The sequence below is a fragment of the Xenopus laevis genome, chromosome 2L (assembly GCF_017654675.1).
Source record: "Xenopus laevis strain J_2021 chromosome 2L, Xenopus_laevis_v10.1, whole genome shotgun sequence".
Taxonomy (NCBI): domain Eukaryota; kingdom Metazoa; phylum Chordata; class Amphibia; order Anura; family Pipidae; genus Xenopus; species Xenopus laevis.
The window spans coordinates 168474197-168499497 of NC_054373.1; the positions used below are offsets into that span (position 1 = coordinate 168474197).

The 25301-nt window shown below is 38.4% G+C and overlaps 1 protein-coding gene across 2 annotated transcripts in view; it reads left to right on the forward strand.

Moving 5' to 3' along the window:
• The window catches only part of LOC108708731 (centrosomal protein of 126 kDa), a 38281-nt gene extending 13307 nt beyond the window's left edge, over positions 1-24974 (forward strand). For both annotated transcript variants that reach the window (XM_018247754.2, XM_018247755.2), the window contains 10 exons: positions 4188-4333; positions 5611-5728; positions 8165-8366; positions 10944-12873; positions 13915-14058; positions 15567-15688; positions 17705-17783; positions 20740-20952; positions 22032-22096; positions 24210-24974. In XM_018247754.2, coding sequence (XP_018103243.1) covers positions 4188-4333; positions 5611-5728; positions 8165-8366; positions 10944-12873; positions 13915-14058; positions 15567-15688; positions 17705-17783; positions 20740-20952; positions 22032-22096; positions 24210-24314 — 3124 coding nt within the window. In that variant the 3' untranslated portion in view covers positions 24315-24974. The remainder of the gene's footprint in view (positions 1-4187; positions 4334-5610; positions 5729-8164; positions 8367-10943; positions 12874-13914; positions 14059-15566; positions 15689-17704; positions 17784-20739; positions 20953-22031; positions 22097-24209) is intronic.
• The last annotated feature ends 327 nt before the right edge of the window (positions 24975-25301 follow it).

The window sequence follows — 25301 nt, forward strand, 5'->3', positions numbered from 1 at the left end:
AAAGGAGTTGGGGAGCAACACAAGCATTAAAAATGTTCTTGGGGTTCCAAATAAGTGCTGTGATTGGCCATTTGGTAGCCCCTATGTGTATTGTCAACCTACATTAAGGTTCTGTTTGACAGTACACCTGTTTTTTATACAACCAAAACTTGCCTCCAAGCCTGGAATTCAAAAATAAGCTCCTGCTTTGAGGCCACTGGGAGCAACATCCAAGGGGTTGGAGAGCAACATGTTACTCACGAGCTACTGGTTGGGGATCACTGCCTTAAGCCTTCTAGAAAAGCATATAAACATAGGCTGATTTTGCTTCCAATAAGGATTAATTATATCTTAGTTGGGATCAAGTACAAGGTACTGTTTTAATATTACAGAGAAAAAGGAAATACTTTTAAAATGTTTTGATTATTTGGATAAAATGGAGTCTATGGGAGATTCCTTATTCTGTAATTCGGAGCATTCTGGATGATAGGTTTCCGGATAATGGATCCCATACCTGTATTATATAATGACATTATACAGACAAAGAAAACAGACAATATTTAAAAAGCATTTAATGGACAAGGAAAGTTAAACTAAGTAAGTAGGTAGAAATGTTGTATATTATGTTTTGGGCTTCTGTTCCAGCCCCAGCCAACCACAGCCCTTTAGCAGTAAAGATATGTGTCTCCAAAGATGCCCCAGTAGCTCCCCATCTTCTTTTCTGCTGATTCACTGCACCCACTTACAATATACAGTACACCTAGAATAGAAATGTCACAATATAAGGCTGGTTAGTAATTAATACAGATAATTACTACATGGCAGCACAGAAACCAGTGCAATTAGCATCAGAATTTAATAATCAGCCCTGTAGCATCAGCTTATATTACAGGCCAACCTCATTTTCTGCTGGATAATTAGTGAGGACCCCTAAGCTTAGCTTCTCAACAGCTGCTCAGTGGGCTTTTCCAGACACTTTCCAAGATGGTGACCCCCTGTGACAAGTTTGAAGTCCTGGATCATTGCTGGTAATTGAAAAGCTAAAACTTAAGGCTGGTGCAATAAGCTCAGTATATAAAACATGGCATTTTTAGCCATATTCATTTTCAGGGTTTAGTTCTCCTTTAAAAATGGAGCCCTAAGCTTGAAAACCTATACTTCATACTAGTGCCATGACCAGAGGATTCTGGTAGTTGCAATCCATCAACTCAAGGGTGATGGTTTCAGCATTAAATGATGACATAGGAGAAAACTGACGATTGAGATATAAAGCCTAGACCCACTTATGGTTTCATCCAAGTTGAATTCTGGGGTGCTTATGCACAATTTGTATGTACAGGAGACATTTACTAATATACAGGCAATTTGTTTTGTACAGGTTGCAAGATACAAAATTAGAACTAACTGCATTGGTGCAATTCTGGTGCTTTGTTCATAAATCAAACCTTGTGGATTTTATTCGTGGCCATAAAGTAAGCAAGCACCAACAAGAATAGTTGTCTTGTGGCAGGGTTCCATGTCCGCTAATAAATGACAGCCTTATTTACGGAAGTGTACCTCATGAATAAATATGAGTGCCAAATTATGATTAAATATGTATATAGTGAATAAAGTACCCCCTCTTGTAAAATATAAGGATATTATAAGTTACCAAGGAGTTTCATGACCATATAAAAACACGAGGCCGAAGGCCGAGTGCTTTTATACAGGTCATGGAACGCCGAGGTAACTTCTAATATCCTCATATTTTGCAACTGGGGGTACTTTATTTATTATAATACACAAATTTCAGTGAGTCATGTGACAGAAATGACATCAGAACTCACCGTTTATAACTGATGACATCAGAACTCACCGTTTATAAGGATATAATTTACAGGATATTCATGGCTTTTGTGTATTATAAATATATACCATAATAACTTATGTAATGTATCTAGCCCTTTGGTTTTTGAAATCTCACTGTCCGATCACCTAGGTTCTTATAATTGTAATGTAATGCTTTTGTCTGCTTCGGTATTTTCATTTAGCATTCCTCCTTTTAAGACGCACATAATTGCAGGTTAAAATGAAGACATTAGCAAATATCCCATATAAATAGAACAGAACTATCTCTGGAATGTACCCAAAATGAGCTGTCCTGACTCGCCTACACTTACTCAGTGCCTACGCCATCTCTTGTGGCTTGATAATGTTCTGTACAAGGATCCCCTTGTACAACCTTTGTTTACAACCTACGGGGAATAAATGGTGAATAACAAACAAGGTTATATAGGCAATAGATGGCGCAGGGATCAGGAACCTTGGCTCTCCAGCTGTTAAGGATCTACAAGTCCCACAATGCATTTGCCTTTAGACTCCTTCAAAAGGCTCCATTATTGCATTGTGGGACTTGTAGTTCCTTAACAGCTGGAGAGCCAAGGTTCCTGATCCCTGCACCAAATTGTATAAAATGTGTTCACTTATGTGCAATCAGTAGCTTGAGGAAAGGCTGGTGTAAGCCTGAAACGTTGCTGAACTGTATTCTTGTCTGAGATGAAGCCCTTCAAATAAAGGCTTTTTAATTAAAATTACTTTGGGTGGTGCTGTCTATATACAAAAGTAACAAACAAGGTTTTACAGAGTACAATAGGATTAGAGGGCCCTAAAATGAAAATTAATACGTGTTCAAATATCCTAAATCACCGGTGGTCTTTAACTTTTTCTCATATTTGTCGGCCGATTTATTAAGGATCGAGTTGTTTTCCACGAAAATTCCACGAAAATATTATATTCACATTTTATATGAATTTGTTTGTTTTTATCTAGTTTTTATGATATTCAGGGTTTTTAAAACTGCATTTGGAACAACAGCCCCACCTGCTGTTCATTTTGGTCGACTGCCACCGTTCGCTTGAAATGAATTTCACGAGAAGTGCAATAGACTGGTAATGAGAAAAGCAGGGTCCTGGCATGAATGAACTGACCAGAGAAATGTCATATGACTCTTCTCTGCTTACCAGCTTCATTTTGACGTGTGCATAGATCATATCTGTCTCTCCCCTCCCCTATAATGAAGTGTTGGACTTCACTTGTCCCTCTGCTTTCCAGAGAATTTGTGCACCACCCACTATGGAAAGCAGAGGGATTTTAAATCCCAGAATCCATTACTTCTTGGGATGCACCGAATCCACTGTTTGGGATTCACTGGAATCCCTGAATCCTTCGTGAAAGATTTGGTGAATACTGAACCAGATCCTAATTCGCATGTGCAAATTAGGGGTGGGAAAAATGTTCTTCTTTGTTTTGCATATGCAAATTAGGATTCGGTTCGCTAGGAAGGAGCATTCGTCCGAATCAGAATCCTGCTCAAAAAGGCCAAATTCTGGCCGAATCCCAAACCAAAGCCTGGATTTGGTGCATCCTTAGTTAATTCACAGTGAAACAAGTAGGATGTTGCTTTTCTCTTTGAGCCTAAGGTGGGTTGGTAATTGGCGTTACCGGTTTCATGGTTTTCATAATGAGTAAATAAATTTATATTTATTTTATTTCTAGAAGTTCAAACAGTGTTATCTACCTCTACATAAGTCCTACATAAGTGTTAAGTACCTCTACATTGAGCTCAAGTCAAAAATAGGGGCATATTTTCTGACAGAAAAAAGGTGTTTTGTAACTTAGCTTAGTATAAAAATATATGTTGAGTTTCCTCTTCCACAAATTAAAAAAAAAAATGTGCATTTCTTACTGACCAATTTTATTACATTCATGACCTCAATCCCTATATTCTGGAAATGTAAAGCTGGCCATAGATGTCAATATTTTTAAAAGATCTTTTCGTTATCGTTAGACCAAGATTATCTTGAAACGATCGTTTAAATGTCTGATTTGTCCATCAACTAAAAAGATATTGTCTAGTTGAAGCCAGGAAAACTGAGGGTAGCTGCCTGCTTGGCCCTGCAAACATAGATAGATTTCACTGTGACGGATGAAAATTTTTTAACCTGGCCAAACAATTTTCTGACAGATGTCGGATGAAAAATCGTTAGATGCACGATCGTTCTATTCCCACTAACCTCACGCTAATTTGACAGATTGGTTGGATTGCACTAAAATCGGTCGTTCACCAAAGAAAAATCTTTGCGTCTATGGGGGACCTTTAGAATGTTTTAACTTCATATTATGTTGGTGGAGATTTTTGAGAACTAAAACTGCATGTTTCCCTGTATTAGAGCCCTGGCAGAGAAACGCCGAGAGGAGGAAGTGAAGGAGCAGAGATTCAGAGAGACTGTCCTCCAGCAGAGGAAGCAGAAATTGCAAGAAGTGACAGAGAAGTTCCTACGCGCTCACCTACCGCCTTCACAGCGTCGGAGAACAGGTCAGTTGCAATCGGTAACATTTCATATATGCCCAATTGTCAGCACAGGTTTAAGATTCAACAGAACAGCCTATGATTAAGTGGTGTTTCCCAAATGCATCAGGATTTTATTCCACAGCAACCACTTTTATCGTTTTAATGAACCAATAAAAAGCGGTTTTACTTTTTGAGAAGGTGTGCTCCATATTTGTCCCTTTTTCATTTAGAACATTGCATATCGGGAAATTTAAAAATAGATGAAAAAGACCCACTCATAGTAAATGCAGTAGCAAGGATAATTATAAAATTAAAAAATGTTTATTAGGCCTAAAGCTACACATGTCCTAATTTACATTTTTAATTTTATAACTTTTCTTGCTAATGCATTTATATCAGTGGGTCTTTTTCACCTAGTTTGGGATTTGGCAACCCTTGGACTGCAATGTGATTTTTTTGCAACTGTATTGGGCATATATTTATCAAAGGTCGAATTTTTGAATTGATGTGAATTCTTTTACTCTAATAAATTCGAATTTACTCACAACTCAAATGGGAGGTTATTTATGAAAAAATTTGAACGTTAAATATTAGATCGAATGGGAACGATACGAAAATTTGTTTCGTATTTGAATCGAATACAAACGAAACTCGAATCAGATTTTTCCTCCGAAAAAAAAATGCAGTTCGCAGTTCACCGCAGCCATCTTCCTGGTCTTCAGTAATATGGGACTGAAACCGGCGAATCGGTGCATGCGCAGTTTGAACAATTTACTGGTCTGTGACAACTGCACATGCCGCCGAAATGGACAGAAATTACCAAAGCGCAAGAAGACCAAATTTTTGAGATTTGTCATATCCTGATGCTGCAAAAATCCAGAATCCGAAAATCTGCCATCTCAGATCTATTGAGGTCCTGTATAAGTCAATGGGATAGGCACCTATCTCAATTTGAAGTTATTTAGCCCAAAAATCCAAAAAATTCTGGCTTTTCGTCAAAAACCCATAAACATCAATCGGAGGGGGGGATCAGTTGATTCAGGTTAGACTTGATTTTATCCGCTGATCCAAATAATTCGAGTTTTGTAATCAATTAATAAATAAGGTCAAATGGGGCATGGGAGTTTGGTTGTGTTTTTATTGTTTTTTTAAATAAAATAATGAAATACATTTGGAGTAAATGACCCCCCAAAATTATTAATCTTTTTTTATAGAAGTGTTGTGTTTAATTTGCTCTCGTTACAGAACTTGGTAATGTAAAATGCACTGCTTAATTCCTTTGTTGGTTTCTGTGTCTGCAGCTTATGTTATTCATAAAAAGCCCACCCCAAAGCTGGAAGATGCTCTGAATCAGATTCAAGGATCAGTTACCCCATCATTCTATTATTTATCGAATAACACGCATCCAAGCCATACCAGGTAACCTGTTCTTTTCCTTGGGTCATAAAGCTACAAATGTCTGTATCAGGTTTTTTTTATTTTGCTTTCTGTTTATTCTGAAGAAACAATATACTGACCCATTATGAGTTTAAAAAAATATCCGTATTTATGGGTGTATAGGTATAGGATCCGTTATCTGGAAACCCATTATCCAGAAAGCTCTGAGTTGCAGAAAGGTCTTCTCCCATAGACTTCATTTTAGCCAAATAATCCAAATTTTTAAAAGTGATTCCCTTTTTCTCTGTAATAATAAAACAGTAGCTTGTACTTGATCCCAATTAAGATATAATTAATCCTTATTGGAAGCAAAACCAGCCTATTGGGTTTATTTAATGTTTACATGATTTTCTAGTAGACTTGGGGCAAAAAGATCCAAAATACGGAATGATCCATTATCCGGAAAACCTCAGGTCCCGAGCATCCTGGATAACAGGTCCCATACCTGTACATATAATAACACTATATCCTTCCTATCCTTTCTATCCTATATCCTTTTTTTTTTTTTTTGTTTCTTGGCCTGTTAGCAATAGCCGAGAACAAACGTTAAAAACCTCTCTCTTGTGTGTGAACAATGAAGTTGGTCAGAATGTTTGTTTTAGCACTTTTTGGTCAGCACACTCTATGTGAACTGTATGACAACACAGTCAAGGTGTGATGTGAATTTAGGGCTCATATTTTAATCAAACGGCTCCTTTGTGTAGTCAAACAATTTTCTGTGATCAAGTAACTAGACAAAACAAGGCCACAAAAACAAAGTATTGCTGCACAAACACTCTCACTCCTTTTTGTTGGGTCAGGTGCCGACTGTGACTCTGTCTGCTCAGGTCTAATCCATATTCAAGTAAGTATTTCAGCAGCACTTCCGATTAAGTGAAAAAATTTAAATTTTATTCGTGCCTCAAGCTAAGCGATGTTCTTAGCTTGAGGCACAAATAAAATTTCAATTTTTTCACTTAATCAGAGTGCTGCTGAAATACTTTCTTGAATATAGACAAAACAAGGCAAGATTAAATATCAGACATTTATGACCCGATTTATTGACTTTTGATAAATACAAAATGAATAAGCCCTTGCATACCCCCATACACGGGCAGATATCAGCTGCCGACAGATTAAGTCAGCAGTTTATTGAAGCTTCCCTGATCGATATCTGCCAGAAAGTCGGACACATATCGACAGGACGGGTTTAGAAATACTGTTAGATCGAGGACTGCATCGGTTTCTTGATTCGGTCCTTGTCCAACTGCCAATATCGCCCACCTCAAGGTGCATTTTCTAAAGCATCAGGTTTTCGAGTATATGATATAGGGGCAAATTCACTAACCTGCGGAGTTGCGATAGCACTGACTTCACCGCACTTCGCCAGGCGAAGTTTCGCCAGGGCGTCGCTAATTCACTAAAATGCGAAGTTGTGCTCAGGGAGGCGAAAGGTATCAAAGTTGCGCTAACGTTAATTCGTCAAGCAAAGCAAAGTTACGCTAGCGATGCTCAATTTGCATACAGCGCCAAGTTAAAGTACAATGGACGAATATGTAGCAGCAAATACATTACACTACACAAGCCTGGGAAAGCTTCATAGAATAAAATAGTTGTTATTTAGCCCTATACATGAGCCCACTGTATAGTTTAGGTGCCATATGTTAGGAAATGTAGGGGTTTTTTTTGTGAGTTTTCAAAAAATTTCAACTTTTTTTGAAGCAATCCCTATCTACTCGATTGCACTTCACCTGGTCTGAGGTGGCGAAGGCAAGTCTGGCGCAAGAGTTACGTTCAGTAAAATGCGCAAGTTAGTGAATTAGCGTAGTTATGTCCCTTCGCCATGGCGCAACTTCGCCTGGTGTAAGGGTGTGAAGTAGCGCTAGAGTAGGTCTACTTCGCTAGCGAATTTACGCCAGCGCCCGTTAGTAAATTGGCAAAGTAACAAAATGACGTCACGCTGGCGAATTTGCGCTGGAGTTAGCCGATTCGCGCTTTAGTGAATTTGCCCCATAGTGTCAGTATTATTTTGCCTGTATTGTCTTGTTTCAAGAAAAAGCACTCAATTGTAAATTCCACCAGACATATTACTGTACTGGGAGGCTTATTCATCAAAATGTGTGAATTTTAGAGTTTTTTTTAATTTTAACAAAACTCGAATGGTAATAGTCTACCAACTCTCAAAATGATATGAAAAATTCTCATTGAAAAAAAAATATTGCATGTACATAGGACAACTCCCACTAATGTCTACATGAAGTCTGCAGCAGAATTTTTAGATTCGAGTTTTTGGTGCTTAATAAATCTCCAGAAGTTTTTGAAACTCTAAATTCGAATTTGTGAGTTTTAGATCAAATTTGAAACTCAAAATTCAAATTCTAATGTAGCTAAATCAGCCCGTTGGTGTCCTGTTATCTTATGATTTTTGTGTTCTATAAGAAATACAGATACGCCCTCAAGCATATCAAGTGCAGGACATGGGACCTGGCATAAAAAGCAACAGTCAGCCACAAAGTTGGGATTTGAAAAGACTTTTCAAGAAAAAAGTGCCATTCATCTGGATAGCAATCAACTTTACTTCCAGCACAGACTGGAGGAAGCACAGCGTCTCCTTGAAGAGCAGCATCTGAGCAACCTAAAGGTAAGGACATTTTGATCAAAGTTGAATGGATGCATTCCCTCTGCAGCAATGCTTAGTTAGCAATAGGTGTAATGTTTTATTCCTGTAGGTGTAGTTTTTTAATTATCCTTGATTTATATAGCACCACCTTTATTTTTATAACACCGGCATGTTACACAGCACTATACACAGACTATTCACCAGACACTCACATACAAACACCATAGAGGCACCAATGGATTTTCATGTTTTTACCAGAGACATGCTGGCTGTTTATGTTTTGCATTTTATGTTATGACATGTTATGTTTCGTTCACCTTCTGCCATAATTTGTAGCTTTATCCTTTATATTTGTACAGGTATGGGATCCATTATCCAGAAACCTCCGAATTACAGAACGGCCATCTCCCATAGACTCTGTTATAATCAAAATTTTTAAAAATGATTTCCTTTTTCTCTGTAATAATAAAACAGTACCTTGTACTTGATCCCAACTAAAATATAATTAATCCTTATTGGAGGCAAAACCAGCCTATTGGGTTTGATTAATGTTTACATGATTTTCTAGTAGACTTAAGGTATGAAGATCCAAATTACAGAAAGATCCGTTATCCGGAAAACTCCAGGTCCCGAGCATCCTGGATAACAGGTCCCATACATTAGCTTTTAGGTGTGATGATTTTATTCTTGTTGCCTAACTGATTCTAGAATCTTGGCATCCAGAGTATACAATAGGTATATTGGAAATTTTCACCTGTAGTATTTTATAGCAAATGATTATGTATTCATATTGTTCAGTGTGTGGGAAAGGTACAGTTGGGCACTATAACAAGCAAGTAGATTGCTAATTTGCTAAAAACATTGTGGCAAAATCTGAGCTAGAGGCAGATTTTTTGGCATCAGTTTGATGTTAACAACGCGAAAAATCGAATTTATCGGGATTTTGGTGGGACAAAATCTCTAATCGCTCAAATTGATCAAGTTTTTTGGACAAACCCCTGAAAACTGAAACATTATGAAGGCTATTTATATCTTCCAATGGTTTAAGGGACCTCTGCCATTGACTTCTACATGACCTCGATGGTGTACTTTCGGATTGAACCTATTTCCATGGTCGGAGTATAAAAAAATCTCGAAGAATTCTGGTAATATTCAGCAACATCCTTATCTGAATCCTGGATTCAGTACATCCGTAGTAGTTGGCACCCAGGGTTTTTTTCCACCATTGTCTTTAGGGTGAAAACAGTGTCACCACTTCCCGAAGTGATCTGTGTGACGCACGTTTCCTGAAACCCATGTAGGAGGGACAGGCAGACCTCTGCTTATAAACTTAGAAGCGTCAGATTGTGGTTAAAACGCCCTGCGTGGCTTTAATCTTAGAAGCTTTATTTTGAAGGAGATGATCGCTCAGTGGTGTTCGATGAGAAGTACCCTGAGCCGGTGCAGTTTTCTGCTAGCAGGAGCACCAGGGTATCAGGTGATTATAAATACACGGGGGTGCCTAACATTTGGTACCTTCAAGTGATTGAAGCTTTCATTCTCCTTTAATGTTACCAGGAGCAGCTTTTTGCAGCCCCTGGTAACCTGCCCATGACTGAGTACCCTAAGTGGGTGCAAAGCGCATAGGGCGGTTGGAGATGCAGATATACATTTTTTTAACTTGGTATAAATAAAAATATTTTTTTTAACTTATTCTTTCCGGTCCTGTGGATCCGTTTGAGTGCTGGTCAGCCCTGCCTTTTATTTACCCCTTCCATGCTATTGCCATACAACTGCTTGAATGGATCTTTATTTTTTCTTGTTGTGAGCTAATTATGTATACCTTAAGCATATATATATATATATATATATATATATATATATATATATATATATATATATATATATATATATATATATATATATATATATATATATATATATATATATACACCAATAGTTTCAGAAACCAGCACTCCCTTTTGTGTAAAAAGTATAATCTTTTATTGTTGCATCAAAAAAAAAATATATATATCTCTGTAAAGTACTGCAGAATACCCAGTAGAGGGAGCCAAAACTCTAGTACCAAAACTCCATTTGTTGCTCTTAATCACGGATTATTAAAACGAATATGTAAAGAGCCAACATATTTTGCAGCACTGTACAGTCAATACAATCTAAACGGCTAGTTTGCCTTCCTCCTGAACTTTCAAGGAGAGGAGAACTACAGACTGGTGTAGCAAACACGGAATACGGTTTAGGCAGAATACGCTTAATAGGTACCTGCCAAGCGCCCCCTTATGTTTGCGCCCTAGGCAGGTGCTTCTTCACCTACCCCTCTACCCCTAGTTCTGGCCCTGTTCCCAATATTTTTCACTGCGGCAGTTCTAAAGTTACCCCAATGCTCCATAGGTGGTAGTGGCGTGGAAGAAAGGTGAAACCAGAGCTGAACAGAGGATGTGAAATATTCACTAAAACTTTTGTAGTATTGTAACTTTTTGCTCTGTATTGTAGTTTACCATTGTTCATTTTGGAAAATAAAATGCACCTTGGTGGTGTCACGTCTGAAGAAGACCCTAAGTATATGGCCTAATTTGCGTTTCCTTTTTTGCATTTTAGAACTTCCACCGTGAAGTAGAACACCTCGCCCGTTCTGAAAGTCTGTCAAGCGTGGACAGCCTGGAAGAAGAGAAAGAAGTTAAAACAGAAGAAAACATTGCAGCTATAAACTTACAGAATGCTTTTTCAGCAATAGATCTTTTTCCTCTGAATAATGTCACTGTGGAAGCGTCTAATGAATATCAAGTTCGTGATGAAAATGTGTCTGCTTTGAATGGTCTGAGTCATACTACACCTAATCCCTTATCGCCTGACAGAATGGCAACAAATATAATGTTATATGACCAGGATCCAGATGTTCTGATTGGTCATATGCAGAAGGATATAATGACTAACGCTTTTACCCAGAATGGCATTCTATTTCCACAAAAGCCACCGATTGCTTCTACTCAAAACAAAGAGAATGTTCGAGAAAAAACTAATCCTTGGACTGCTGTGTCTGAACATGACAGCAGAGAACACTCATTAAAAATTTTAGCTAAACCAACCAATGCTTGGGGCACTCCGGAACCCACACCCAATGGAGTCGTTCAGACCTTAGTGCCGCAGGAAAAGAAAGACCCAACGCAACCATCAGAAAAGCCCCCTATCACAAGTCAACCTTTCACCACTCCTATAGTCATCTCATCCACTGAATGGGTTCCTTATTTTCAGGGTGAACATAAAAGCGATAGACATCCGGAAGAAATGTTTTACGTTGCCAGTGCGGGTAATGGGGTAGAAACAAACAATACTGAAATGCGACACGGGCAACATAAGAGTGTAGAAACTCCTAGTGAGAAGTTATCGGTGCAAGAAAGTTCACCTATATTTACACCCATGTGCAGTAACAATTCCAAAGGCACAGAGAATCCGCCACATCTTCCTTTACGAGATATGCAAGTTGGTTTCCCTTCACAGTGTAAAAAGGCAAAAATCAACCTCTCCGGAAAAGATGAAAAACGTTTTTTAAAAGGCATTTTAAAGAAAGGTTCAAAATACGAGCTTGGCTACAGCAGAGCCTTGGGCATCAGCAAAATATTACAGACTGGTGACGCAGGTACAAATGCTATCCGGGACAGCATTGAACTCGTCAAAGAAAAAGAGAATAAAAAAACAGGCAAGAAAAAACTAAGATGGTTAGATGAGATTGATAAAATAATGACTGAAAAAGAGGCGAGCAATGTGGAGAGGAATGTAAGTGCTTCACCCAAGTCAAACATTGAACATTCTGAGAGTTTGGGTCATCAAGTGGGTGACCCGGCACCTTTCGGTTCTACAGCCGAAACAGAAAAAATATCCAATGGGCATTGTGGCTCTGTGCATTCCACAGGCTTCCATGTTGCTAAACAAGCTTGGCAGGCAAGTAAAGGTTTGGAAACCAGTGCAACAGATTGTAATAATAACAGACATGTACCCAAAGGGAAGACAAAAATCATACGGAGACCAAAATCTGCAAAGAACCAAAGTTCTGTTCTGCACAAACATAGAAAGGGAACGATAATCCGACCACAATCAGCTAGTGAGGCAAGCAAAATTGTTAGATCTCAGGGAAAAATAATGATGCCCCGTCCTCCTCCAAGGCCTGTCTCAGGCAAAGTAAATAACCCCACTGTAGCCAACAGCACTCTTCAGAGTCAAAATCGTTCCCACAGTGGGAATAACATGATGCTACCATCCAATCTGGTTGTGGCAAAGGATGTTGGTACCTTTCAAGGTTCAGCACCATCTGCAGGAAATCTGTTGGCTGCAAATCCCTACAATTCGTCTACTTGGGAACCTAGCACAAAATCGGCGATGACTTTACAAGATAGCCTGCCCATGTCTACTAAAAGATACCCCGTATATGGGGAAAATGGAATACGCTTGGATCATACCCCGACTGATGATGAAATTGCTGTTCTGTGGCAAGGAGTACGTACAGCATTAACACACAAACATTCTGGAACAGGTGAGCATTATTTTTATTCAATTCTGCGGTAACAACATCAAAACATCTTCACTGATAATAATAATACAAACTAAAGAAGTAGCTACAAATGTTGTACATTATGTTTTGGACTTAACCACAGCCCTTTAGCAGTAAAGATCTGTGTCTCCAAAGATGCCCCAGTAGCTCCCCATCTTCTTTTCTGCTGATTCACTGCACATGCTCTGTGCTGCTGTCACTTACTGATCTTAGGGACCCACTCACAATATACAGTACACAGAATAGAAATGTCACAATATATGATTAGTAATTAATACAGATAATTACTACATGGCTGCACAGAAACCAGTGCAATTAGCATCAGAATTTAATAATCAGCCCTGTAGCATCAGCTTATATTACAGGCCAACCTCATTGATAATTAGTGACGACCCCTAAGCTTAGCTTCGGAACAGCTGCTCAGAGCTCACTGAGCATGTGTGAGTGTCGCAGACAATTTCCAAGATGGTGACCCCCTGTGACAAGTTTGAAGTCCTGGATCGTTGCTGCTATTGAGAAGCTGAAAGTTTAGGCTGGTACAATAAGTTCAGTATATAAAATATGCCATTTGAAGCCATATTCATTTTCAGGGTTTGGTTCTCCTTTAATGATTCCAATGTGAACTGACTACTGCTGCTCAAATATGGCAGCTCCCTTACAGAGGAACGTGGGCGATCAGATAGGTAATGTAAAGCATTGGGAAAATACTTTAAAGGCAAACTTATAAATAGCATGCAAAGACAATGTTATCATAGAGGTAAAAATTTCTGGTGTCCGTATCTCTTTAAAGTGTTAAATCCAAAAATAACATTTTTGTTAAGGGCTTGTTCACATTTAGATTAACTGAAAGTATGATGTAGAGAGTGATATCCAGAGGCATAAGTTCCCTTTAATAAAGAACTCTTATAAAAAGCAAAGTTGAAAGTGAGTGCAAGGTAATGGAAAGGCCAAACTACTTGCAGGAATAAATGTACTTGAACCTATTATATTCTCTGCTGAAAGATATGTAACTGCTATTTTTAGGAACTTTCCAACCTGGTGATCAGCGGCCGAGCATGCAGCCGACACGGACTAACTTATCACATGTTATTATTGACGGGGGAAATCTGCTGACTAATATGAAATCGTTTTCTAGAATAAATGGATATTTCTCACCACCCACAAATGGTAAGAAAAGTTTCATAACATTCAGGAGGTTAGAACATTTGTGTAGAAGTTATTAAATGACGGCACAGATTCCGTTTTATAAGAAAATGGTATGTCATGGATTGCCGTGTGAAAATCCCACTAACATCTACGGGAAAATATGACCTTGATCTTTAAACTAGATCCATAGACTATGGGGGTATTTACTAAAACTCATATTTATCTCATTTGTTTATTAAAACAAAGTCGACCTAACTCCCATCCACGAATTTAACTCATTTATTGAAAAATCAGCTCGAAAGAATCAGTGCCAGAAAAGTCTCGACAAAATCGTGTGAAATTTGAACTGCGATGCCCGAATAGCTCGATTTTTTTTTTGAGTTGTCGCCTGAAAACCCCTACTTTTTTGGACTAACATATGAAAACCAGCTCAGATCCCGATGTCACCTTCAGGGACATCTGCCATTGATTTCTACATGTTTTAGCTGGAGTATTTTCAGATTCAATTTTTAGCAGCTTTGGGCTATAATTAATCTTTTTTCCTTTTTTTACAAAAAAATTCCAGTTTTTCACTTTAAAAAGTTGACCAGAAAAAAATCGAGGTTTAACTAAGCCCTTCCAAGAAGCCATACATGTGCTGCCAATTTAAAGGGGACCTGTCACCCAGACATAAAAAGCTTTATAATAAAATTATTTTTCAGATTAAATATGGAACACACATTCTTTTTTCAATTAACATGCCTTTTATTAAAGTATTTTAAAAAAAACTCTGCCATGTTGTCAATCATGTATTGCCTGCCCCATTTATTTGCCTTAGGCATAGGAGTGGGGCACAGGCAGTTACTTTCACTTGCTGCACTTGCTAGATTCAATTGCACTACTCACATTCCCCTCCCTCCTCGCCATCTAATTGTATAGCCAGTGCATGTGTATGGGCATCAGGTCCTCCATTCTGGCATATAAACAAGGTTTTGGCATGATGCAATGCTTCCTTTAATAACAGTGTTTACAAAATGGCTGCTGCCAGCTTGCTGTCATTGTGAATTCCAAGACTGAAGGAAACAAGAGTCAACGCATTTATATTGTGTAAATAAAGTTTATTTTGCTAGGCAAATCAAAAGAAAGCAATTTTGAGTTATTTAATATGGTGACAGGTCTCCTTTAATTGTTCAGACCAAGTTGGCAACTTGTCTGGAAATGGCCAGATATCTAAAGGGTAAATCTCGTGGGTGAGGACTGTCTCCTGAAGGAGCTCCTTAGCTCTACATGATGATCAGATATTTAGCAAGGTCACCAAACAAGCAGATTGTCCAACTTGACCACCTACATGGTCTAGGGCAGCAAAAGCAAAGTACACAATACAATATAAAATATTACTGTTTTTAAGAGTTAAATAATAGGTGTGCTTAAGTTGTCCAGATGCTGACATTTTTTAAAATCTCTCCCCATACTGTGAAATACTATTTGAATGGCCTGTCAGTTCTGCAGACAATCTGCCTCAACGTAATCTTTGTCTTGTTTTTCCAAAGGTCACCTTGCACTTACGCGGAGAAAACAGATCTTAGACAACAACGAAAACAAGCACAGGGCACTGATGGAACAGAGGCGGATGAATCCAAACTCTACAAACTGGCGGCATCTGCAGACTGAGGTATTAATGATGTGCTTCTAGGAAAATCAACATAAGTCATCCCATATCTGGCCAGTCCTACACTCAAATTGCATCTGATTCATTAAGAATTCTATTGCTTCATTATACATTTTACAAAGGGACTAAGTGAAAAAAGACCCCCTCTTGTAAAATATAAGTATATTATTAGTTACGGAAGAGTTCCATGACCTATATAAAAACACGAGGCCGAGGTAACTTCTAAAATCCTCATATTTTGCAACAGGGGGTATTTTATTTATTATAATACACAAGTTTCAGTGAGTCATGTGACATAAATGACATCACTTAGCTCTGATTATAAACGATGACATCACTAAGCACCATTTATAAGGATATAAGTTACAGGATGTTCAAAAGGTTGGACTTTAAGTTGAACTGCAGAAATAGTTTGTGAATCGCTAAAAATGAATGACCTTATTCTTAGAACAGTCCCATCATTAGACTTTTATAACATAAGGCAACTGATGCCTGTTATGTATGAGCCTGAACTCTAAACTCCACTAGATAAAATGAACAATAATGAGATTGATATGAAAACATACAGCTGTTACATGGCCTGTTAATGACACTTGTTTACTTAAAGCACAAATATGTTGGCTTAGCATCATCCTGCTTTCATAATTGTGTACAAACGGCAAATAAAAAACTAAAAACAATTACAGAAAAAAGATTAGAAATTAATTTTCCATCCAGCATTCCTACATCTGCATGCACATGTCTGTAAATAATTGTGCAACAAACATGTGGACCAAATAAATCCATTACTTATCAGCAGTGACCTACAAATAGTCGCCGGTGCAGTTGTTCATTTACTATGTAAAACTCTTACTTGTATATTATCTAAGTGTGTGAATATGAGTTATATACATATTTGTTTTGTTTTTAATGTTCTAAATAAACCTCCCCAATCTTTAAATACCAGAAGAAATAGGTGGATCAGACCCTGGTCACAATCATAGAAGCAAAGAGAAAGCCCAAGGGCCTTTATAATCCTCATTTAAGAAAATAATTATTTTATATACTGAACTTATTGTTCCAGCCTAAAGTTTCAGCTTGTCAATAGCAGCAATGATCCAGGACTTCAAACTTGTCACAGGGGGTCACCATCTTGGAAAGTGTCTGTGACACTCACATGCTCAGTGGGCTCTGAGCAGCTGTTGAGAAGCTAAGCCTAGGGGTCTTCACAAATTATCAAGCAGAAAATGAGGTTGGCCTGTAATATAAGATGATGCTACAGGGCTGATTATTAAATTCTGATGCTAATTGCACTGGTTTCTGTACTGCCCTGTAGTAATTATCTGTATTAATTACCAATCAGCCTTATATTGTGACATTTCTATTCTATGTGTACTGTATATTGTGAGTGGGTCCCTAAGCTCAGTAAGTGACAGCAGCACAGAGCATGTGCAGTGGATCAGCAGAAAAGAAGATGGGGAGCTACTGGGGCATCTTTGGAGACACAGATCTTTACTGCTAAAGGGCTGTGGTTGCCTTGGGAAGCCCACAACATAATGTACTACTACATAAGGTTCTCCTTTAAAAAGACTGCATATTCATAGAATTTGTTGCTGCAAACAAGATAACTGTAAAGTAAAGGTATGGGATCTATTATCCGCAAAGCAGTCGCCTATTTAGCTACCAAAAAATTTTTTTAAATGGTGATAGAGTGGATTTCCCCTTATAGCTATCTTTATTGTTACTGGTTGAACAAAGTTGCAAATTTCATCACAACCACTGTCCATAACATTCTCCACATGTGGCTCTCCAGTTGGACAACAATTCTATCTTGAAACAATAGCCTGGGTTTTTATGGTGGATCAGCAATTTGTAGCAGTAGTATGTGTGGATGGTTCTGCAGAGGTTCTGCATGTTCCAGAAAGGATCTCCAGTTTCTAGTGAAGTGAAGTCAAGTGAAGAGCAGTTTTTAGTTTTAGGGTGCAATAAGCTAGCTATTGAGCTGAATTCAGTTCTTTCCATTTGTTATTTCTTGTACAGAATGAGCACACACTGAAGATAAATCCGTTGGCGAGTGCACGAGAACCAGTGCCGTCAGCATTTAGTCATTCCGGTGAAGGTACGCTTTGTTTTAATCTTTTCAACGACTGTATCCTACACACACTATAGCCAAATGCCTTCAGCAAATGTAATGGTGGTCGGTTGCAGAAGCTCAGCCAATAAGATAAACATAGTAGGACTGCACTCATTATATGGCAGTTGCAAAAGCTGGAACATTTACAGTTTTCACATTTCCAGTTAGTTAGGTCAGAATACATTTTCATAAAAATCTGCATTAAATGAGAGCTGTCTGGTTCTTCAGTTATAAGATACCAGATTGTCTGAAAAATCAGAGACAACTAGAGCCGTACTTTGCTTCTCAAATGCAAATGTAGGGCCTGCGCATATCTTGTTTGTGTCACAGTTCATGGATAAGTCAACCCCAAAAATAACCATAGAAAATTTGCAATGAATGTATATGAGAAATTGTGTTTTCTTTTATTAGGCAAAAAATATTTTTGGGGTTGACTTATCCTTTAGGGGGTTATTTATCAAAGTCCGATTTTATCTCAACATTTTCTGCTACAAACTCTGATCAAATCCGCTCGATTTTTTTACGCTTATTTATTATTTCGTTTTCCCGAAAATTTGCTTTGCAGGAAAAAAATCTGATCTTCGCGATTTTTTTTTCGGATTTTGCACCCGAAAACTCTTATGCTTTTTTTCCCGAAAACTTTGGGGTATTGCACGAAAACCAGCACACATCTAAAAATCATTGGACCTTCTCCCATTGACTTATATGCAACCTCGACAGGTCTGAGATGCCAGATTTTTTTCCATCCTCAGGATTTAATAAATTCAGAAAATTTGTCAGATTTTATAAAAAGAAAAACATCCCAAATTTTTGGGGATTTTTGCATTCAGAGTTAAGAAAAATCTCCCTTAATGTTCAAAAAGTACTCGATACCCATGTATGGTAAGTAAATATTGCCCCAATAGTGATTTTTGTTTTTGACAGGTCTGAGGTGCCAGATTTTTTTCCATCCTCAGGATTTAATAAATTCAGAAAATTTGTCAGATTTTATAAAAATAATAACATCACACATTTTTGGGGATTTTTGCATTCAGAGTTAAGTAAATATCTCCCTTAATGTTCAAAAAGTACTCAATACCTATGTATGGTAAGTAAATATTGCCCCCAGGCCCGGACTGGTAATGTATCAATTCGGGCAAATGCCCGAGGGGCCGCTCTATTCTGTGTTGAAGTGGGCCACACTCTTCCTTATTAGATGCGGTGCTTACTTTAGAAAAAATGCCTGCCGTCTACTTTAGGTTTACGGCAAGCATTTTAGGACAGGGGGAGGGCTGAGCCACGAGGGCAGAGACTGGAAGATCTGTGGGCAGCCTCTTCTGATTATATGCTAAGAGTGCACGCAGGAGCGTGCATTCTCCTGATGCCTGCCCTTGCAATTAGCCCAGCCCACCTCCTACGAGATTGATGACCTGCTTGTGTTTGAGCGAGCAGCGCTCTACTCTTCAAAGGTAAACATATTCATGTAGGAGCAGTGCAGCAGCGCTGACCTAAACTTCATTCTAATAGCATGAATCTTTTAATCAGCAATACATTATGATCCGTCTTGTGGCTTTGGTCTGCTGTACCATTTAACTTTAAACAGCACGGGACAGGTAAGAGTGTGCACGTCTCTCAATAAAAGAATGTGGGAGGATTGGCCTGCACTGAGCGCCTGTTCTCTGCTGCTCTGGAGAAGTGCACACTCTTATTGGAAGGCTGCTGTTTAAAGTTAACGTGGGTCACAAGAAGGATCGTAAATTCTCTAGGCATACTGGCTGCTGGAAAGGGGGGGGGCTTTAAGGACACAGGACAGATGGTATTGTTGGTTATGCTTGCTGCTGTTTATAATTAACTGTTTCAGGGGAGTAGAGACAGAAGACAATAGCATTGTTCCCTATTCTGCTGTTTTAAAATTAACTGTCACATTACAGGGTATTGAGGCAGGAAACTGTCCTATTGCTTGCTGTATATGTGGGTGTATATGGGAGGTAAATATCAGGGGATAGTGTAGGTAAGTGCAGCACAGAGTGTATATGGGGGATGGGAGGTATATATAAGGATATTAGAAGTCACTGAGGGGTTGTTCTGTGACCATATAAAGGCACAAGGCTGCAGGCTGAGTTATACAGGGAATTCTGAGTATCACTCATGTATTATAAGGGATAATGTACCCCCTACTGTAAATGATAAGGATATTAGAAGTCACTGAGGGGTTGTTCTGTGACCGTATAAAGGCACAAGGCTGCAGGCTGAGTTAAACAGGGAACTCTGAGTATTACTCATGTATTATAAGGGATAATGTACCCCCGACTGTAAATGATAAGGATATTATATATATATATGTGTGTGTGTATAGGTAAAAGACTAGCACGCATTTGTGGGCTGCTTTGATTTTTTTTGCCAGGGCTGCTTTTTACTCCCAGTCCGGCCCTGATTGCCCCAATAGTGATTTTTGTTTTTAAGAGCACTTGAGTGTGGATAATTGGTAGCAATTGAAATCTTTGAAATAGTGAAACTTTAATAACATTCTTGTAGTGTAACTATAAAAAGAGGGTAGTTTATTCTCCTTTACAAACTGTCACCTCTCTGGGCCTCCCACAGTTGGGGAACGAATGCTGCAGGAAGAGTAAAACATGCATAGGCCCTAACATTGCAAGAAAAAAGCAGAATACATAGGCAATACATAGAACTAAGCTTATCTCAGGCATGAGGTTCCCTTATTTTGCTCACAGTGCAAAGCCATAATGAATCCATGAATGTTCAGTACAATAAACTTTAAATATGCAAACCAGGATATGGATCAGCCTTCATCCTTATGATTAATTGTGTTCCTAGTGTAAACAGGCTAAGTGTTTAGTTTTATGAAACCAAAACAATAAAATGACAAATTGAAGTCTCCGCAGTGCACTTATAGATTCCAGTTTGCAGCACAGTTGTTTACAGTAACATTGTTTCATTGCAGTTTCAGAGAGCACAGCTCAGTTTATGCTGGCTGAGGACCTGGTGGAAACATCTGCCACCGAAGGGGAAATTCTAGCTGAGATACAAGCTATGTCATCCAGCAGAAAAGGCCTTCAGATGCACAAAGGTCCTCATGGTACATGTCTTAGTGCTTTGTCTCAGGAGGAACAAAAGCTTCTACAATCACTAGACCGTCTCAACCAGAGATTGCAGAGTAAGTACAGTAACTGATTCCGCAAATCACATTTTAACTCGGATAATATGTCTCATTGAAACATGGTGACTTGGTGAAGAGTACACGTAGGAGGCACGTTTATCAAAGGTCGAATTTCCAATTCATGTGAGTTTTTAAAAGCTCCCATAAACTCGAAATTGGACCAATTGAAATGTATAAAAAAAAAATCTAATTTCCTAAATTCAGGTGAATAGGATCGACCCGAAAACTCAAATTCAATTTGATTCGAGTTTTAAAAACTGTCAGGAAGGCTGCAAAATACTCCAATTTGATCCCAAAATGTCTCCCATTGACTAAAACAGAAATTTGGCAGGTTTTAGGTGTGGAATAGTCAAATTTGAGTTCTTCAAGGGCCAGAGTATGATAAATCTCAAATTTGAATGTTTTAAAAAAAACAAAAAAACAAAAAAACTGAATCGTTGAATTTGTCAGTTTTGGCCGTAAACAAACTCGACAATTCAAAATTTGAATTCTCAATTTGACCCTTGATAAATCTGCCCCTAGATGTTTGATTGCACCACCATACCTGGTGCTGACATAGCTCGCTATTGCCTGGAGTTAGCTACATTGATTAGACCACTCTGGGTAATCTACTAACGATGAAGCTCCATTCCAAAACGGAAGAAAAAAAAAATCAGTCTCCATGTGTATTCAATATTCGCAAATAAAAACACAAACTTGGAATACAGATTTGGAGTAATGTTTGTGAAGATTCTCATTCGTCCAGGTCATGGTATATCTGTAGAGTTAAGTCAAGTCAACTGGACTTGCTGTGTTTTTGTTTTTTTGAAGACGTTTCACCAGTTATCCAACTGGCTTTCTCAACTCAGAATGACTTTTGAACCATTGCTTTTGCTGATTGGAGCAACATTCCATGGTATTTATTCCAAAAAGCCAGTCGGATGACTGATGAAAAGTCTTCAAAAAGAAACAAACATAGCAAGTCCAGTTGATTTGACTTATTTTTACTGATTTGGAGTAATACAATTAATTTTTTGGTTTCCTTTAAACATTTCGTCCCAAACTTGAAAAAACTCATCATCGTGCATTTCTTTTAGATGTCCAGGAAGCCATAGTCAAATATCCAACATCAACAATGAATTTTCCAGGGAAATCTCAACTGGTGAGTTTTGTATGGGACTTTTTACTGTGGTGTCTAAATGTTGGTGGGCCATACAGCAAAACTCTTTTTTTTTTTAGTGCCTTGTAACATCCGCAGAAGTCTCTCTTGCTCTTTGCTGAATTGTTAAACCCATGTAATGTCTACACAACACTTGTGGGTTTACCTGCTAGGCGTGTGGTTTTTGGCCAATTAATTATTCGCAGGTGGGTTCTGACTCTACCCCAGGCCCAGCCCCTCCAGTATTGTTGCCCCAACAGTCTGCATATCTTGCCATGCTTATAAATCATGGGCTCATATAAGATTGGGTTGGGAGAGGCAGTCAGGTTCAGGTCGATAGTTTGTCAACCCCATCATCACTAGTTTATTTCACCCTTGGGTATTTCTGCTTAAATGCACATTTTTGTGCTCAAATGCCGTTGACAGGCAGCCCGAGCAATGCTGTTATTGTGAATGTTTGTCATAAGCACCCCCTGTTGTTTTGTGTGGCCGAGGGCTGGGCAGAGCTTTGTGAGCTTAAAGAGGTGGTTCACCTTTGAGATACCTTTAAGTATGATGTAGAGAGTGATATCCTGAGACAATTTGCAACTGGTTTTCATTGTTTATTATTTGTGGTTTTTGAGTTATTTATCTTTTTATTCAGCAGCTCTTCAATTTACATTTTAGGCAATCTGGTTGCTAGGGTGCAAATTCCCCAAGCAACCAAGCACTGATTTGAATAAGAGACTGGAATATGAATAGGAGAGGAGCTGAATAGAAAGATCAGGAAAATCGAGTAGCATTAGCAATACATTTGTAGCCTTACAGATTATTTGTTTTTTAGATGGGAGTCAGTGACGGCCATTTGAAAGCTGCAAAGAGTCAGAAGAAAAAGAGAAATATCTATAAAAAATAAATAATGAAAACTAATTGAAAAGTTGCTTAGCATTGGGCATTATATAACATACTAAAAGTTGCCTTAAAGGTGAACCACCTTTTTAAGTTACTGATACAGGAAGTATCCTCGAGCGCTTTTGTGCTTTTCTTCTACCACTCCGTGTGAAACTAATGATAGAGCAGAGCATCAGGAGATTCTTCCTGCACCTGTAATTTATGCATCTAAAGATTAAAGGAGAATTCCACCGTAAAGTAAAAAAAATTCCTACCCTATATAGACCCTCCTCCCCCCCAGCCTAGCTGCTACCTCGGGCAAATGCCCCTAACTCTTTACTTGCCCCTCGGTGCATCGGAGTTCACGGCAGACATCTCCTTCTCTTCGCTAATCTTTGGGAAGTAAGTGCTCTATCGGCGCATGCGCAGTTGGAGCAATTTTCTCTTTACGCAAAAGTCATGGAAATTGACGAAACGATGCTCTCATTCAGAAGAGCCGGAAGTTGGCTGCCGTGAACTCCGCTGGACAGAATCTGCACCGAGGGGTAAGTAAAGACTCAGGGGCATTTGCCCGGGTGGGGGGGGGGCAGCTAGGCTGGGACTGAGGGAATTTTGTACATTTTTACATTAAGTTCAGACTTCATACAGTACAATTGTCACAAGAATATTACATTCATTACAGTGATAAACATACTTTAAGGAACATCTTAAGAAAATGAATTGAACCAAGAACATTCCAAATGAACCCATAGATTCACATTCTCTTTCTTGTAGTTCACCTCATTCAGTTTAATAAACAAAATTCCACTGAGAATTTTCCTGACAGTTGTATCTATGGTGCCACTCTCATTCCCCAGAGACTTCCTACATCACATCAGCCATAAATGATATCGCACACAATAAAAAGGGTCTCACTATTGGGTCTCTTACTCACTATCCCATAGGCTCTTTCACTATAATTATTGGCACATCTCCTATAGATTCACAGGACTCCCAGCACCTGCCTATATAACTATCCTGTAATGTGGCAATCAACCAGAAAGTGACTGGGAGGAAGGAGGGGGGGGGGGTCTATGTAGGGTAGGGGGTAGGTTTTTTTTAATTTAAGGTTGAATTCTAAGAGAGTTATGGGTAGGCAAATGTGATTTCCCTCAAGATATACAATAGTAGGATAGAATCCCATTCAGTGTTATTGTCTATGTGCTATGCTTAGATTGATGTCATTTTGCACCAAATTCTTTTACAGAATCTCCAACAATCTCCCTCCCACCCTTCTGACACACCAGCGCATGTGCAGCGATTTCGCAGTTTGTCAGCTGATCCACGCATAAAAATCCAAAGACGGTACTGAATCGCCAGCAACAAACACCAGAGTATTATCTGCCACTGTAATACATCTTATATGGACTATCAGTACTATGTACTATATGCAGTAGAAAACGACATTTTATAGCAACATTTCACAGGAGCGGTGGGGATTTGCCAGCATTCTGTCTTACATTTCACATATTTCTCACATTTGCTTTCAGTTTTTTGTCTCAATGACTGAATCTCATAAATATCCTTTCCTTGTATTACATATTTGGTACATTTAATTCCTTAATGAATTGGACTCATAGAGATGAGTAGGAGGATCTGCCAACTCTTATAGCAAATCCTCTTTGGTAACTACATGTTTAACTTGGGATTTCTGTGTTTTGCCTACAATTAATTATTGTTATTTACAGAACTATTTATTTTTATATTCTGTAGAATGGGGTGATGTTATTATTATCTATGTGAGAGTTGGCAGATTTCCACATACATCACCTTCTGTTGTAGTGTATTTTGGAAGGTAATTAATATATGTAAATAAAATAATGATATAATAATGCACCCTGTGCATTGGGGGCTGTAGCTGGTCTCACAGCTTATCACTACTGGTCAGAATCAGAAGTGCTGATGTTCTCACGCCTCACTTGAGATTATGCAGTGTAAACATTATGAGGGATATATATATATATATATATATATATATATATATATATATATAAAAGATAGTGAATAAAGTACCCCCTCTTGTAAAATATAAGGATATTATAAGTCACCGAGGAGTTCCATGACCATATGAAATCACAAGGCCGAAGGCCGAGTGTTTTTATACAGGTCATGGAACTCTGAGTTGACTTCTAATATCCTTATATTTTCCAATAAGGGGAACTTTATTTATTGTAATATACAAGTTTTAGTGAGTCATTCAACAAAAATGACTTCAGAACTCACCGTTTATAACTGATGACATCACTAGTCATCGTTTATAAGGATATAATTTACAGGATATTCATGGCTCTTGTGTATT